This window comes from Haliotis rubra, unplaced genomic scaffold (assembly GCF_003918875.1).
Source record: "Haliotis rubra isolate DU_JTF1 unplaced genomic scaffold, ASM391887v1 Scf139, whole genome shotgun sequence".
NCBI classification, from domain to species: Eukaryota; Metazoa; Mollusca; class Gastropoda; order Lepetellida; family Haliotidae; genus Haliotis; species Haliotis rubra.
In genome coordinates, this window is record NW_025765325.1 from 287,689 (window position 1) to 306,821 (window position 19,133).

A 19,133-nucleotide genomic window follows, 5' to 3' on the forward strand; every position below is an offset into this window, starting at 1 on the left:
AAATGAAATACCCACTCAACATTCATAATACCCACTCCTTAAAAATACAGTGGGTACAGTACCCACATGAGCTAAATCTTATCTGGAGCCCTGGGTTCCCCTACCTATTTTGAAGAGTATATTTTTTTACGGATGGAACTATTTGGCAAGCCCTGACAAGGCCCCTTTGCTCACCATTGCGCAAAGGTCAGGTTGACATATTACAGTCACATTTCAACAAATATTACTTGGAACGAGTCAAAAGTGAGGCATTTATGATACATGCCACCATTTTTTGTGGAATAAAGTCAGGTGGTTCAAGGCAGTGATAGCAGTCATCAGACCGTTGATGCTGTAGAGTAATGGTGAGTAAGTGCACTGTCGACAACTTCACTCACAAATTAATTGTAAACAATGTGAAATGATATTTTTGATAAAATTGTTCAAATAGATTACAAACCTAATACCAGATAGTATTACACTGTGAAATTGTGTAATTAGATTTTGATTTGTTGATGTGGTACTTTGGCTGTTATGTGCTTAAGGTAATGACTTCGTATTTATAGAAATGGACATTTCTGGTAACAGTAAAGGTTCTCAAGTTGCGCTGCATGTGGTTTCCTGCTCTGGAGGGTGGCATTTGTAACCAACAGGCATGTCTGTGATAGTGTATCGGGGCGCTGAGGTAGCCTTGTGGTTAAATCGTCACTTCGTCACTCTGAGTGACTGAATGAGTGAGTTTAGTTTTATGCTGCTTTTAGCAATATTCCAGCAATATCACCAGAAATGGGCTTCACACATCACTCTGAAGACCTGGGTTAGATTCCCCACATGGGTACAATGTGTGAAGCCTCTTTCTGGTGTCCCCAGCCGTGATATTGCTGGAATAATGCTAAAAGCGGCGTTAAACTAAACCTACTCACTCAATGTGATAGTTGGGGCAGTGGTGTAGCCTTGTGGTTAGATTCCCCACATGAAGATACAATGTGTGAAGCTACAATGTGTGAAGCCTATTTCTGGTGTCCCCCGCCATGATATTGCTGGAATAATGCTAAAAGCAGCATAAAACTAAATTCACTCACTCACTGCAATAGTGAATCAGCATGGAGAACTTAAAATGAACCCCGTCGTAAAGTCTCGAAATCATCATGAAAAGATGGGGAATGTGTTCACAGCCTCAGATGTCAAACTGCATGGGCCAAGAGCCCTCGTCAGATCACATAAAAATGTTCCCTGCATAATATATATCACACTAGCCTCATAGTGGTTCATTGTATCTATTTCACAGGTGTGTTTCTGTATCATGAATATATTGGAATATTAAGTGTAATGTGAGAACAGTTAGTTTTTGAAATAATAATCATGAATTTCATGTAGAAAAATAAAATTGCATTATGAGACTTGTTTTTGTATAATAAATTTCATACAGGAAAAATAATTGTATAATTTGAGAATTCAGTTTGTTTTTATCTCATAAATTTCATATAGGAAAGATAATTGTATTCTGAGAGCTTTTAATAAAGATAATTCATCTCTGTATGTCAAATAACCATAAATGAGAAATATGACACGTGTTTATTCCAAATGGATATGACATTTTTATGATATGAAATCACACATGGGTCGTAATATCTTTATTATATGTCATTTATAAAATGATTGATGTAATATCACTGGATGATGTAGCTTTGGAAATCGTGCGGAAATATGTTTACTACCAAATTGGTCAAATGTGCCAAATGACTAAGAGTTATATTTGTCTACTGAAACAGGGATAAGGGGTAGCCTAGTGGTTAAAGTGTTCACTCGTCACACCAAAGGCCAGGGTTCAATTCCTCTCATGGGTACAATGTGTGAAGCCAATTTCTGGTGTCCCCCTGTCATGATGTTGCTGGAATATTGCTAAAAGCAGCGTTAAACCATACTCACTCACTCACTCTACTGAAACAAGTGAGTGAGTGAGTTTAGTTTTACGCAGCACTCAGCAATATTCCAGCTATATGGCGGTGGTCTGTAAATAATCGAGTCTGGACCAGACAATCCAGTGATCAACAGCATGAGCATCGATTTGCGCAATTGGGAACCGAAGACTTGCGTCAACCAAGTCAGCATGCCTGACCACCCGATCCTGTTAGTTGCCTCTTACGACAAGCATGGGTTATTGAAGGCCAATATTCTAACCCGCACCTTCACGGGTGAAATGACTCTCATGAAAATGGGTGAAAATAAACTGTGCATCCCCCTTTCTCAAAAGCTGTATCCGCCACTGCATAGAACTTAATAATTAGTAATAAGTCCTACGACACATCAGAGCCTCCCAACCAATCAAATCGCTTAGATCTGTGTCCACTCCAGAATGGTGGATTTAGTATTCTTGTTAGTGACTGATATATATGTCGTGAACGCTAGCATCTCTTCTTCACTCGATGGATCCATGTTGCCAATTCATGCATGAGAATCTTGAAAGACTTAAAAACTACACCAAAACCAAAGTTTTTATGTTCTTTATTGTTACTACAAGTCTGGCCTTCAGTAACCCGTGCTTGTCGTAAGAGGCAACTAACGGGATCGCGTGGTCAGGCTCACTGACTTGGTTGACACATATCATATCCCGATTACATAGATTGATGCTCATGCTGTTGATCACTGGATTGTCTGGTAAAGACTTGATTGTTTACAGATCTCCGCCATATAGTTGGAATGTTGCTGAGTGCTGCGTAAAACTAAACTCACTCCCTTCTGCCTAGCTCTTTCTGCAGTGCTAAAGCCGTAAATGAAGCAAGTCTTGATTTCCTTAGGTTCTGAATTTCCCTTCTCACTGGGGCTCCTTTTGTTTGTTGGAACTCAACGGGACACATACTGAAAGTTACCAGAATCTGTATATTACTGCGAAAATATATTCCCGAATATAGTGTTTGTTGCATTTTAACACTTTATGAAAACTCATGGTATATCCACGATTGATGTTACGTGGAAGTTGATGACTGGGGATAAACATTCACGTCATTCACATCATTCACGTCATTCATTTCATTCACATAATTCACAACATTCACATAATTACAGCATTCACATAATTCACATCATTCACATAATTCACAACATTCACATTATTCACATCATTCACAACATTCACGTCATTCACATTATTCACATAATTCACAACATTCATGTCATTCACAACATACATGTCATTCATGTCATTCACATAATTCATGTCATTCACATAATTCACAACATTCATGTCATTCACAACATACACGTCATTCACAACATTCACGTCATTCATGTCATTCACATAATTCACAACATTCACGTCATTCACATAATTCACATCATTTACGTCGTTCACATAATTCACGTCATTCACATAATTCTCAACATTCACGTTATTCACATCATTCACGTCATTCACGTCATGCACAACATTCATGTCATTCATGTCATTCACGTCATTCATGTCATTCACATAATTCACAACATTCATGTCATTCACATCACTCATATAATTCACAAGATTCACGTCATTCACATCATTCACGTCATTCACATCATTCACGTGTCCATTCTTCTTTGCAGGCAAAAGTGTTAAGCATCCAAACAGAATCAAGTCAACCATGGCAGACAGAAACACAGACATCGAGGAACGTCTTGAGGACTTGAGTCCTGGGTGAGTAAAGTGACTGAGTTACCATGGTTACAGGTCGAAGCATCATATATACTAATGTCCATGTTGAGAGTGTTCTTGTGTTTGGTCTTACAGAATGCTTGGTATTGCAGTGCCTCACGATGGTACTATACATCATATAAGGTCATGATGACTGACGTTGTGCGAACGTGCGTGTGTATGAGGGCGAGCTTGTACTTTATGTCGCTTTTGTCTTTTGTGCATAATATCAGGGAGAAAAAACCTGTGAAGGTCCGGGTTAGAATGAACCTTCAGTAACCCATGCTTGTCGTAAGAGGCGACTAACAGGATCGCGTGGTCAGGCTCACTGACCGGTTTGACACATGTCATCGGTTCCCAATTGTGCAGATCGATGCTCATGCTGATGATCACTGGATTGTCTGGTCCAGACTTGATTATTTTCAGAACGCCGCCAAATAGCTGGAATATTGCTGAGTGCTGCGTAAAACTAAACTCACTCAGGGAGAAAAACAACAAGTACAATCTTTTTTGACCTTTGGGTGTGGTCTGGAATTGAACATTTTTCATAAAACATCAATGGATGTCATATTTTGATTATTTACAATTTCAGTTAGAATCTCTCAACCTCTGCCATTTCTCACGAGCCTAGTATTGTAAAATATATAAATGAGCAATCAGTATTATCAGCTGTATGCCTTTTCTTTCATAATCAGCTGGTCATAAAAAAAATGACTCCAAAATTCTAATGCAATGGTCACATATATATGTGAAGCTGCTTTTGAACCAGGAGTAGCATTTTGTTAATCATCTTGCTGCTTCTACTTAACATGCAAATGGACTCCCCCAGAAAAAATGTTGGGAAAAACAGAAAGGCTCATTGTCTATTTGAACTTTGTGTCAATCTCTTTAATTTCATGGGGGAAAATGTGACTAACCCATTGTCTAAAATTCCCCCGAAATCACTGCTGTTATATGTGACCACTGTAGCATGGCTTTACCATGGTTAGAAGATATACAAACAAAAAAAAATATAAAAAAATTCTCAATTTTAATTTACAAGATAACTAGGTACGTTTGAAAAAGACCTGTTTAGCAGGGAAGTGATGGGCAAATAGCGTTTGTCAAAACATCCGTAACATTTGTTCTTCAGTCCCACTGTGAAATAATGTAATGGTTGAAATTAACTTCACTTCAAGATAACGTATTGCCTGTCCTCACAGACTCATTTGCAAAACATCTTTAGGCCAGACCAATTTTAATTTTTGTTTTACCGATTTTCGTCTCCCGAAATCCTAAAGGCAGGAGGAAAAAAAAAAAATCTATTGAAAAAATCACTTGTCAAAGAAATATTCCTTTTAAATACTAAAAGTATTTTACTTTTGGCAATTTATAAAGTGTAGATGGGGCAAGAAACAATCTAATAAAAATTGTCATGTAAGTTTACATTTTTGGCCAATAAAAACATTAGAAATTTGTTTGGGGAATGGGGAAAATGTAAAAAAATTATTTTTTTTATTCTTGAGAAAATATGACTTGCAGATCCGTAAAGCAAGAAATAAAATTGGTCTGGCCTTACAGAGAAATTCCGTTGTGGTTAAAACTGACTGTTTGGTATGTTCATTTCACATTCCTGGTGAAAGAATCTATATATTGTAACTGTCACATCTGGGTAAAACCTAATTTGTTGTGATTTGTCAACTCTTGCGGGGTTAGAACTTAACTTTTCAAAGCACAAGCAAAAGACTGCTTGTAACTTTTTAAGCTACAAGCTAAATGAAATTTCAATAAGCAAAAACATAAAAATGATTCCTTATCCCTGATTCCTCACCACTTTCCCCTTCACGCTTCCGTTTTAAGTAGTTTGTTATCATATTATTTGTAATAATGTTCGATCATAAATGCCAAATTTGACAAAATTGCATGCGGTTGCTAAGGTCCGCCATCATTGAATTGGAAAATCCTGATGTTGTACTAAGCATTGATTGGCTATAAGTTCCTTGAATTTATATTCGGAATACTTTGTTAATTGTCGTCAATGAATATGGGGAAGTAGCTCCAAACTGAGCATGACAATGTTTTTAGGCGACCATTTCTCAATTTTTTGCCTGTCCTAACAGGCTCATTTGTAAAAACATCTTTTAGGCCAGACCAATTTTAGTTTTTGTTTTACGGATTTTCGTCTTCCGAAATCCTAAAGGCAGGAGGAGGGAAAAAAATCTATTAAAAAAATCACTCGTCAAAGTAATATTCCTTGTAAATACTAAAAGTATTATACTTTTGGCAATTCATGTATATGGGGCGAGAAACAATCTAAAAAAAATTGTCATGTAAGTTTACATTTTTGGCCAATAAAAACATTAGAATTTTTTGAGTGGGGAAAATTTAATTATTTTTTTTTTCAAATTCTTAAAAAATAGGAATGGTGGATCAGTAAAATAAGAAATGAAATTGGTCTAGCCTTACAGAGAAATTCCGTTGTGGTTAAAACTGAGTGTTTGGTATGTTCATTTCACATTCCTGGTGAAAGAATCTATATATTGTAACTGTCACATCTGGGTAAAAACTAATTTGTTGTGATTTGTCAACTCTTACGGGGTTAGAACTTAACTTTTCAAAGCACAAGCAAAAGACTGCTTGTAACTTTTTAAGCTACAAGCTAAATGAAATTTCAATAAGCTAAAACATAAAAATGATTCCTTATCCCTGATTCCTCACCACTTTCCCCTTCACGCTTCCGTTTTAAGTAGTTTGTTATCATATTATTTGTAATAATGTTCGATCATAAATGCCAAATTTGACAAAATTGCATGCGGTTGCTAAGGTCCGCCATCATTGAATTGGAAAATCCTGATGTTGTACTAAGCATTGATTAAGTTCCTTGAATTTATATTCGGAATACTTTGTTAATTGTCGTCAATGAATATGGGGAAGTAGCTCCAAACTGAGCATGACAATGTTTTTAGACGACCATTTTCACAATTTTTTTATATAAATCAACAAAAACATGGGACGCTAAAAATGTCAGCCTTTATTAAAAAATTGAATGCTATTATGAATTTTTAAATGCATTTAGCATAGTAGCATCCACTAATTTCGACCTTTTTTTGAAACAAGATCCTGGGAAGAAGTGTTCAGATATCCTTGTGCTAGCAGCCGCAAATAGCTGCAAAATTGCTGATGCGGCTAAAAGCAATATTTACTCACCTTGTGTTAGAGTGAGTGAGTTTGGTTTTACGCCGCTTTTAGCAATATTCCAGCAATATCACGGCGGGGGACACCAGAAATGGGCTTCACACATTGTACCCATTTGGGGAATCGAACCCGAGTCTTCGGCGTGACAACCGAACGCCTTAACCACTAGGCTACCCCACCTTGTGTTGGAGAACAAATGACACAGTGAGAATGAGTGAGTTGGGTTTAGATCTGCTTTAAACATGCAAAACAGGATTGCTCTGATGTAGAAATCTTGCGTACTTGACACAAGCTGTGTTGAAAATGCTTGGGATAGCCTACTACTGGTTCTAGGCGAAGACCTATTCCCCACATGGCCTGACAAATTGATTCCCCACCATGGTAAAGTTGTCACCTCTCACTCATTCCGATGATCACTGGAGCGCTGTTAACATTTGTTTTATAGCGATCTTTGGTGACAAGAGATAATAAATATCCGCATCAAAATGTTTGGGGACAGACTTTTAACATCTTAATTATTGAGTCCCAAATGGACATCTGTGAAGGTCTGGGTCACCTTAGAATGAATCTTCAGTAACCCATGCTTTTAACATGAAGAGGCGACTAACAGGATTGGTCGTGGCCAGGTGGTCAGGCTCGCTGACTTGGTTGACACGTGTCATCGGTTCCCCATTGTGCAGATCGATGCTCATGCTGTTGATCACTGGATTGTCAGGTCCAGACTCGATTATTTGACTGCCGCCATATAGCTGGAATATTGCTGAGTGCGGCGTAAAACTAAACTCACACACTCACTCTTAATAATTGACTTCATCATATTCATATCCATTCAAAAAAGAACCAATTGTCTGAGATTTTCGGCTTGCCAGTAGGGATAGCTTGAACGATACATTACTGGCCTGTTTCACAATCAGCTAGCATTTCGCTAACAGGCCAGTAGCTATTTTGAACACTGTCTGCATAGCGCTTTAACAATTGGGCCACTTGTGTCCCCAAGATAGTAGGAAGCTCACTGTCCTGTATGGCAGGGACGATTCACCGATGCATCGATGCATCGCGATTCATTTAAGTTTGATACAGCTATTGTATCGTGGACTGGTGTATCGATACAAAATGATACACAACTTTTTTTCAAAAGCGTATTATCTTAAACATTGTTACAGTATTATTAGAGTTACTTATTTAGAGAAAAATACGCAAGTATGATGGAGTGAGTTGTAAATTTATTACAACAGTGTTATTGTTAATCACAAATACCTTGAAATAAATCATTTTAAATGTTGATACCGTGTCATTCTTTCAAGGTGTATGTATCGTGATACGTATCGTATTGCAGGTAAAATATCGCGATATGTATCGTATCGTGACATAGTGTATCCTCCCTGTCCTAATGTCCTGGTTAAAATAAATTACATGTGTCTGAACATGCTGAAGGACGTACTGAAAAGTAATGTTTTTGAAACAAAAAGGTCATGTGACATTGCTTTTTATCTTCCAGGGCTAGATTTTGAAGCTTCTTAATGATAGTTGTATCCAGCTAACATTCTTACGACTATCTTAGCATCTGTCTAAGCCTAATTTTAATGATCAGCTATTCCGTCCAGTCTATACCTTGCCTGTTTTCAATTACCGGAATAGAACTCGTAAACCATTGAATTTATCTTGTGATGAAGTGGTGTGCTTTCATGGTCGCTGGGATAGCTGCAAAATTGCAAATACAGCCTTAAGGTGACTTTTGATGGCCTGACGTCTCACAATTGTCAGTTATGTTTCAGAATGTCACTTTAATGTGAATTATATCTATCTACGCAACAGCTCTGTAAAAACTTTATGTATGAAAGATGACTAAAATTTAAATTGATAATAAGAAAATTCAGAAAAAGTGCAGACAATGTTGAAGATCTAAATGTTATTTGAATTTGTTATTGGTCATGATTTTTTAATATGTTTGTTGTTCCGTTTGAAACAGGGAATGTATTCATCCATTCTCCACAAAAGTGCTCTGTGGAATTCAATGAACATACATGTTTTGGGACTCTAATGGTGTGCATCTCATATTTTGTTTTTATTTTATTGTTTTATTTTGTAAGAGGACATTTGAACTTAGGTCCATTTTGCTGAATTTCTCTGTGATGATAGTGTAATAGGGGATGAAGTCTCCACTTCTCCACAAAAACTACTGACTTCTACATGTTTTTGTAGGGACTCTAAGTCATTTCATAATTTGTTATGCAATTTCTTAATTTTGTCACTTTTACAGATGTTTGAACTTAGTTGAATCTGATTCAGCCAGTTGATCCAACAGGATTGTATCCACTCTCCTCAGAAACTCTTTATGGATTCTTTTACACACGCTGGAACTCATGTGTCTCATATTTTTGATCTATTTTGTTGCCAATTTTAATGGGGTTGAATGAATATAGTGTTATAGGGGATAAAGTCTATCAACTTCTCCACAAAAGATGCTCAGCAAATTGGCCTTCTTTGTGTTTCATTGGGACTCTAAAAAGTGTGCATCTCAATCCCTTGTTCATCCAATTTCTTAATTTTGTCACTTCTACCACAGTGTTTGAACTGAAGCTATTCCATCCAGTTACAATCCCATACAACAGGGGGTGTACTTTTGTGTCCCTGGACACAATTTTTTCTTGTTTGTTTTGTTTCATAATGCAATGTTTTGCATAATTTCTGTTGATGTTTGTAAGAGGTGACTACTGGGATTGGGTGGCCAGGCACGTCTATATTGCTGAGTGTGGTGTTACATAACAAACAAACAAGCCATACAAATCATACAAACCATGCGCTTATGTTCAAAATAAAAATGTATTTGAAACCTATTTTAGTTATACCCTAAGCTTTCATTATTATTCACGCCGAGGGCATGCAACAACCCTGGTGCTAGTTTTGATTGTCACAGACTTTATCAAAACAGGTTACTGTATGTAAGTATTATTTGTCCTGCTTTCCCAGTCAATAAACAATAAAACACTATCAGTTGTATGGGAACCGCCTTCGTGGTGTAGTGGTTAGAGTGTCCGCCTGCAGAGCGGAAGGTCGCGGGTTTGATCCCTGACCGTGTCATATCAAAAGACATTAAAATATGGTACTTGTTGGTCCCTGCCTGGCGCTCGGCATTAATGGGTACAACAAGGACTGGTCGGCTCGGAGTCAGTATAATGTGTCTGAGTGGGGTATTCATGCTTCACTGCGGCATGGTATCTCAGTGGGCTAGCACTATAAAACCAGCTTAAGTCTGGGCTAGTACAAGCAGCCACACATACACACGCATGCACGTCATCAAAATATTCTTAAGTGCGAGGTTAAACCCCATTTCACCTCACCTCAATTGTCTGGGCCGATGGAAAAACATGAGAATTAAAATCAATAACATTTGAATACATGTGTTTCATCGTTTTATGTGAGCAATTGAAATTTCTCAAATAAATAAATAATGCTTCATTTGTGTGCCATGGCCAGGAAAATATTGAAATGGTACAGATGAAATGTTTTCAATGTGCCCTTGCGGCACAACAAATATTGCAATAATACTCACCATTGTCCCTTTAATGGAAATTTTATTGGAAAATGTGATACATTTGACAGAGATGATAAATAAATTATTTTTGCACCCCAGGAAACTGTGTGTTGGTGGCCCTCTCAAGCGTGTTAATCATTTTGAAAGCCTGAGTGTGCATAACGGGAATTCATGTGTTGGATGATAACATAGATTGTGGGTTTGTTTATGAACCCAGGCCCTGATTTCTCAAAACAAACTTAAGTCTGACTCAAGTAAGAGTTTTTACTCAAATTTGGGAAAAAGCAGGAAAATGCATTTCCCAGAATGAACTGAAATCGATATTAAACTCAAACATAGTAAACAATTTGAGTTGGGTAGATAGGCTACTTAAGTTGTTTGGGCTTTTTTACTTTAAAAAAATGCAGTTGAGTTAAAAAATCAGCTGTTTTAAATTGTCAAACTCAGTTTGAAATTTGAGTAAAAACTTAAGTTTTTTCGAGAAATCGGAGCCAGGACAAATGAAGCTGAACTGTTCTTGCAGTTGTGATAGTGTTTAGTAAATCCAGCTCTTAAGTTATTAAACAATGAATTAAAGTGAGTGAGTGAGTTTAGTTTTATCCCACTTTTAGCAATACTCCAGCAATAGTGAGTGAGTGAGTTTAGTTTGACACTGCTTTTAGCAACATTCCAGCAATATCACGGCGGGGGACACCAGAAATGGGCTTCACACATTGTACCCATGTGGGGAATCGAACCCGAATATATAAGACGAGTATATGGATGGCAACTTCTTGTTTATTGTATATCACAACGTTTCTGGACGATTTCACCTGAAGAAGGGGCAAGAAGTAGCCCAGAAACGTTGTGATATACAATAAACAAGAAGTTGCCATCCATATACTCATCTTATATGCATTTCTATCCTCGGACATGTTTACCCTACGAATGAAATAGATACCACTATCCTTGATTTAAAAAGTCAAAAGTAAGTCGTTGATTGGGTGTGTCCTAGTTAATGGATACTTCCTGTGCAAGTTGACTGGAATAGAACTTGATGCTTGTCATCGTATAACCTTGAACTTTGATGTCTATGAAACTCTCATGCCAAAGATAGATTTATGTGGCTATTGTGTTTGTTTGTTTATTGTTCGTCAGCACACTTAAAGAGTGTAAATAAAGAATCTGGACCAGCCAGTTCTGGGACACTGTGACCAACCGATCCAATTTGGATAGCATTACATGCTTTAGCCTCGTTAGTGAGCTTTGCCACCCATTCCTGTTGGATGACAAGCACAGGTTTAAATAGCCTTATGCTTAGTCCCGAATATATATAATATTGACAGTAACAAATAAACCCATTTAAACTGAAAAGCATTGAGGCTTAGTAGGGAGGAGCCCTTTAGCACTGCAGCAAGATTGGGGATCAGAACCTGAGGAAATCTAGGCTTGCTTCAGTTAGGGCTTTTAGCATTGCAGGGAGGGCTTTGGCAGTAGGGAAAATAGTGTGGGTCAGGGCATTGCAGAGAGACTAGATAGACAGGCTAGGGTTTAAACACCAATCCTAGCCCAGTCATGATGATGCAGCATATTTTTATCTCATGTGACTTTTGTTTTTGTCACCAATGGGGAGTGATAGACATTGTCCTACTTGTTGTGGTCTTATTCTTGTGGTATGTCAGAAGCAAGTGTAGTTTGGTTTAAACATATTTTTATTCCGTCAATGCAGAAACCTGGATAGGCGAACAAGCCTAGTGGCTTATATAAACGCCGCTCCAGTACACGGTTCCAATATAGCTGGATACATATTTGAAATAGTCCGACAAGAAAAGAATAATACTGAGACAAAATTACACTCAGAAAAAAAGATTGAATAATAAATAATTGGTTATGGTGTTGGTTGTGCCTGGAAGCCTTAGCAATGAACTGGTGTAAGAGCTGAGAATGTCAGAAAATCCAAGTTATATAAATCTTGTCTTGCATTGAATATACATGTATATGTAGAGGTGATAATCACTGGATGCAAAAAAGTTCAAATTATTTATAGAAAAAATAAGAACTGGTGTAATGAGTTGAGAATGTCACAATTTGTTGAGTTATCCAATGCAACATAGTATTAATAATACTATTTAAGTGTCTGGGAAGGTAGTTTTCACATCAGTATGATACTTGAATATAAAAAATACACCAATTGTTCTTAAATTTTGATAGTTCCGACATGTAAAAAGGTGGGGAAAGACGTCTTCGTTATAATGACCACATGTGTAGTTTCGACATGTCCCAGTTGTCCATGACAACAGCTCTCAACATGATCAAAGAAAAAAGGAAAAATATACCCCCTCCTCAAACTCAGAGATCTAGTCAGTTTTTGAAAAATAAACATGAAAATTGAGAAGTTCTTTTAACCGTCCTTGGTGTTCTGATAATTCAAGAAGGGTTATAGGTTGCTTTTTGGAACAGAGCCCCTCGCTTCTCGTAACAGTATTTTGCATGACACATTTTTATGGATAACAACTTCTGTTTATACTTTATCAGCGCGTTTCAGAGCTTATACTTGCACCTTCATCAGGTTAATGCTAAGTCAGTGCACAGAGTTAATATACAGTATACCCGGTTATAGAATCCAGGACAAAATCCACCCGGACAAAATCCACCCCAAAATTGCAACCTAGGACAAAATCCACCAGGACAAAATCCACCCCTAATAAATTCCACCCTAAGAAAAACAAAACTAATGACATGTTTAGTCACAGAAATGAATTTTATTCATATCAGTCATTCATAATCGATAACAAAAACAACCAAAATACATATGTAAGCACATTTTTGCATATATAAATATGACAATTGCACATTTTCACATTTCACATTTATGACTCATTCATGCATCAATACATATATAAATATGGCAACAGCATATATTTTTACACATTCAGACATATCTATGACTAAACATCTTGCCACATTTCAACAACGCAAACAACGGCCGACGCTTGCAATGCTTTAGAAAAACAACTTGATCAAAGATCAGGACACACTAAAACTTTTAACAATAGCAATTTGAGAAGGGTGGATTTTGTCCATTTTTTTGTTAAGAAGAGGTGGATTTTGTCCGGGGTGGCAATTTTGGGGTGGATTTTGTCCGTGTGGATTTTGTCCGGTCACCCCGGTTATAAAACCGTTTGTCCAGGAGAAAATATGGCATTATATCCAGGGTGGCATTATATCCAGGTAGGACAGTTAGAGGCCCTATGTAATCAATAAAAATGATTGAGCTGATGTCTCCTGTAATGAACCTTGAATGGATAATCCCAGCATCTAGGGGCTGCAGGTGACGTGTTGTTGTAGGTGGCAGGAAGTGTATTGTCACATGTGTTATCCTATCTTGGATTACGTACATGACTACTTAAAGCATTAATGAGTTGGGTCAATTAATTTGAGTCATGTTGATTAACTGGTATGTATACTACCTGCAGCCAGTGTAATTGGCATTATAACCAGGGGAAAATGACTCTTTGTTCCCAAAACCATTGGCATATGGCATTATATCCAGTTTGGTATTATAACCAGGGTATATATAGGTAGGAAATCCGTTCTGACAAAAACATGGCATCATATCCAGTTTCGCATTATAACCAGGGTATATATAGGCAGGAAATCCGTTCTGGCAAAAAATGACATTATATCCAGGGTGGCATTATAACCAGGGGCATTATAACCAGGGGCATTATATCCAGGGTGGCATTATAACCAGGGTACTATATAGGCAGGAAATCTGTTTTGGCAAAAACACAGCATTATATCCAGGGTGGCATTATATCCAGGGTGCACTGTATATAGATAAAACATGCTTACACAACGCAAGGTGGGAGAATGTACAGAGATAACAATATAATCACGGAGCCAATTAGATAGGATTAATGTACAAAGATAACTATGTAAGGATGAAGCCAATGAGATGAACAGAATAACACTGTAAGACAAAGCCAATGATTATAGCACAATGGTGTACACAGGGAAGGTAGATGCCTTGGTTTCGGTTAATGGCTGGCTTTGGATTTCGATGCTTTTATGAAGTTTTATCTGTTTCCAGAGGTTGATGTTGTTACGTAGAATTCCCAGGATGCATCAGGAACAGTTGTGATATTTAAGCAAGCATATTTATCTAGGATTCCAAAGTTAAATGTGCCCTTGGCAGTTTGCTCAAAATGAGAATTTTATGTGGTTCTTTTTTTATATCTTGACGTGTTTTATAATTGTACTTTTTTTTCATTCAATAAAATGATGTAAATATCATGTTCTTATTAATGCAGGGTTTTACGGGACACATGATTCCAGCGTATTGGATGCAGAAATTTGACGAAGTCCCCAGGACTCCCAGTTTTGAAGAGCTATGTAAAACCTTGTATTAATGAGAGGAGCTTAGCCAGGTAGAACAGATATAGAGAAGTACAATATGTTCAGATATATTTACATGAACATCAAAAATATATAGGTAGCTAACAGATATGTACAACAATGTAGAACAAACAATAGACTTCACTTTGATGATAATGTTGATGATGTTTTGGAGATTTTATGTGAGCTTACAGAGGTACATAGGGATGTCGCGATACATAAGTTTCAAGAATCGATATGTATCACGATACCCATGTCACGATTCGATACATATCACGATACCTTTTTTCGCGGCATTTTTTAGTAAATTTAGTTACATTTTGAACATTAATATTTCATGTTTATAATTGTCCATGAGAAGATCAACATTTTCGATTCTCAGAGATTAAAAAGTTCTAATTTCCCATCTTTGTGCATGAAAGATAATCATTTCTAACTCTCATAACATAAAAAAACGTGATACAATTGCAAAATGTAAATGATACATAAACATATTTAAACCGATACTTTCAAAACTAAATATCGATATAAGTTTTGAATGTATCAATAATTGTATCGTCTTAGAAAAGTATCGATGTGTCATGGCATCCCTAGAGGTACAGAGATCTGCGTATCTGTGTAAATTATGCAAATAATGATGTGAAAACTCAATTCCTATTAAGTCAATAGCATAGAAGTACGCTTGAATATTTGTAAATACTCAATAAATGTGATCTTACATGCATACACACAAAATAGATATAATAACTGAGGTATATTGAGAGGTTCTATTTCAGCACATGAACTTGGCAACTTGCAGTCTTTCTTATTGTTTCTCATATTACAGATAGAATATAAATAACAGACACGTAAACCACATTTAAACTTTATGATATTTTTAGTATGAATCGAAAATGGCAAAATACCCAATTGAGTTTGAGTGAAGTGGGTAGAATTTATTTGGTTACTCAAAGGAAAATTAGGATACCCAATTGAGATGAACACAAGCTAGTACACCAAAATGTTATCTGTAGCTCTGTGCGTATTTTTCACACTTAGTGTTTGTTCGAAAGAGGGGTGATTATGACCGAAAAGTCAGTTTCAAATTGGCCAGATGTGGCAGGGTGAGTGGCAATATGGCAGTGTTCACGAATAGCGTTGGACCCTCTGACAAATCCAGCAGATTCGCCATCGGTTTGATAGAAGTCTACAACCCACCAGCCCCAGTGTCTGACTGTATATTTCACAATGACTTTGACTGAAGTTGTTATATGTGACATGTGACACTTGTTTGCTGTTTATAATTTTTTATGTTTGTTAATAATTTCAATGCCAATTATAAGAAATGTTAAATCTGAAATGTGTGTTTAATTTTATTCTATGGGTCCTGTGAATATTCAGTGGGTCAGACAGACATCTGAAACTTACAGGACCCAATGTCCTGTTACTTTGAAACACCTTTCGTGAACACTGATATGGGGTGGTAAGATTGGTCTTTGTCCCTCTCCTTTTTTTTTTCTTGTCCCCGACTGTGATATCGCTGAAATATTGCTGAAAGTGGCATAAAACTACACTCACTCACTCAAATTCATATTTGATGGCGATGATATAAAACAAAGCTTTAAATCGTCTTCCTTTCTGGTTTTGTTATGTCTTCCTCAAATGCATGATATTAACATCATTATCATAATATGATAACACGAATGTGACAAAATCGATGTCAGTTCAACTTTGTACTGCTATTGTGCTGGAGCTCAGGATGCATCGTGATTCACTGTTACAATACGCTGAGCAGGATGCGACAGTACTTGCCCTCATATTCAATATCATGCATGTCAAGATAACAAGGCTGTACTAGGAGGAAGTACCTCTGCTAAACTTCCTCCTAACTGCATGTCAACATCTGTGAGGTCAATCTGCTTGGTAAACATGTCACAGATGCATTAGGTTTGTTGAATTTGTTCAAAGGTTTTTAGTTCCTGTTGATTTGTGTACGTCTTTTGACATAAAAGACAGATTAATAAAATGTTTCTCAGTCTTTACTTGCTGCGCGGAGTGGCTTCCCTTAGTCAGGTCAGGATCTACTGATAATTGTTTGGAAGCCACGATTTGCCCTCATTGTGACTTTCAGGCTTGACGTGTCATTGTATCCCAATTGCCTATATCGATGCTCATGCTGTTTATCACTAGTGGTGGTCCGATTAATTGAAATAATCGAAGATTTGATCGCAATCACAAACGACCAAGCAATCAGTCATTTTTTCTCTTAATCGAACGCAAACAATTTGGGAACACTTGTTTGCTTTAACAATATTTTTTACAAGGTTGGTTTTGTCTGTTACGTTTCATAAGCACTGCAAGTTCGTTCCCAGTCATGATTGAATTTTTCTTTAAGACCCCAGGAAATTCATGTTCCTAACAAACTAGTCATACTTTAAAGATGTGAAATTTGCAAATGCTGTGCAATTTGTGAATAAAACCCCAAAGAACTGAAAGAATGTTCTAGATATTTTGTGCATTACCAAACACAGCCAGGAAGATTTGATAAATGACGCTAACCAATTATTTTCGATGATTGATCGGTTGTAATGAACCAATCATCAATAGTGAGATTTAAACCAATTCCCAACACTATCGATCACTGAATTGTCTGAATTGTTTTCACTGATCACTGAAAAACGAACAAATCGTTGTGACGTGTTGTGGATGGTGCTGTGCATCAGAAACCTGTCCTGCATAAGAAGTTATGAAGTAGCCATTATTCAGTGAAGGACAAGTATTATGAACATAGATATTTTGATAATTCTTAGGTGCATGTTTAATCATAATCACAAATCCTTGACCAAAATCAATACTGAATAACTAAACAGCGACTGACAATAAAAGACAATGTCTTTTATTGTCAGTCTTATGCTGTTTAGGTTAAAAAATCATCCCCATTTTTCTTGCTAAGCAATTCAAACACTCTGATCTTCAAATAATGCGAAGTTTTCTTACAGAAATTGACATCATGTATCTTGGAAAGCTGATATTTGGAACATAATCACATTGATTTTTTTCTCTAAACTTGACATAAAATGAAATCAGTTGCTGTGATTTGGTGTGTTATTTAATCACTGGGCAACATAATCTGTGAACTTCAAACATTTTTTTATAGACAATGTTAGTTAACTACTGCTGCCATGAAATGGTGAAACGGAAAATGATAGACTTAATGTGAGATTGTCAGAGATATATTGTTGGAAATACTTAATGTGAGATTGTCAGAGATATATTGTTGGAACTACTTAATGTCAGAATGTCAGAGATATATTGTTGGAACTACTTAATGTCAGAATGTCAGAGATATATTGTTGGAACTACTTAATGTCAGATTGTCAGAGATATATTGTTGGAAATACTTAATGTCAGATTGTCAGAGATATATTGTTGGAACTACTTAATGTCAGAATGTCAGAGATATATTGTTGGAAATACTTAATGTCAGATTGTCAGAGATATATTGTTGGAAATACTTAATGTCAGACAGAAAGGAAATTACTGTTATCATCAGATGTCACATTTAATTACTTTCAGTGATGTTTGTTTGTTTGTTTGTTCTTTACGGCCGCACTCAGCAATATTCTAGCTATATGGCTGTGGTCTGTAAATACCCGCGAGTCCGAGACTGGACCAAAAAAACAGTGACAGGGATGGCAATTTGCCTCTGATCTGCGGATTTCCGCGGATTTTATTTCAAATTGTTCAATTGTGAATCGTCTAAATCCATTGAGAAACCCTCCAACTCGACGACACGATGTTAAGTTTTCAGCTGAAAATAGATATTCCTGTTGCCATCCCTGCAGTGATCAACGTTATGAGCAGTTGAGATACGATGACATATGTCAACCAATTAAGCGAGCCTGACCACCACTCAATTATATGATTACTGCTACGATTTATGAGTACACAAATGTAACAAGTCATGTGGAGAGAAACATATTCAGGATAAACCTAGGATGCGTTTCTGCGGCATTTCCACATCAAAATATGAATTGCTGCTGACAGAAATTTGGGTTTCGTCCTGTGGACACAAAATATTTGAAAACGCCATGCACATCCAACAAATACAAGTGCGGCCTAAGTAAATATAATGCAATAATTATTGTTATCATTCGCCGAAATCGCACAAAAGACTTTTAAGTTAACCAGTTTTATTCCACATGCAATGATATCTCTAATTGGTTGTTGTATAGCGCGTGCAATGCAATCGTCGAAATCACCAGAACGCAGAGCTCCAGATAAGACTTAGCTCATGTGGGTACTGTACCCACTGTATTTGTTTGGTATTCTGAATGTTGAGTGGGTATTTCATTTTCCGTTGCCCACTGCTTTCAAATATGTGCGTATTTCAGTATTTACTCACCTAAGTATTATGTCATT

At 36.9% G+C, this 19,133-nt stretch overlaps 1 protein-coding gene across 1 annotated transcript in view; it reads left to right on the forward strand.

Annotated features, from left to right (window-relative positions):
* LOC124268534 (ATP-binding cassette sub-family C member 5-like) overlaps positions 1-19,133 on the forward strand; it is a 98,431-nt gene that overhangs the window by 27,671 nt on the left and 51,627 nt on the right. Inside the window, 1 exon segment of the mRNA XM_046703523.1 lies at positions 3,559-3,649. Within this exon segment, the coding sequence (XP_046559479.1) occupies positions 3,597-3,649 (53 nt within the window). The 5' untranslated portion in view covers positions 3,559-3,596.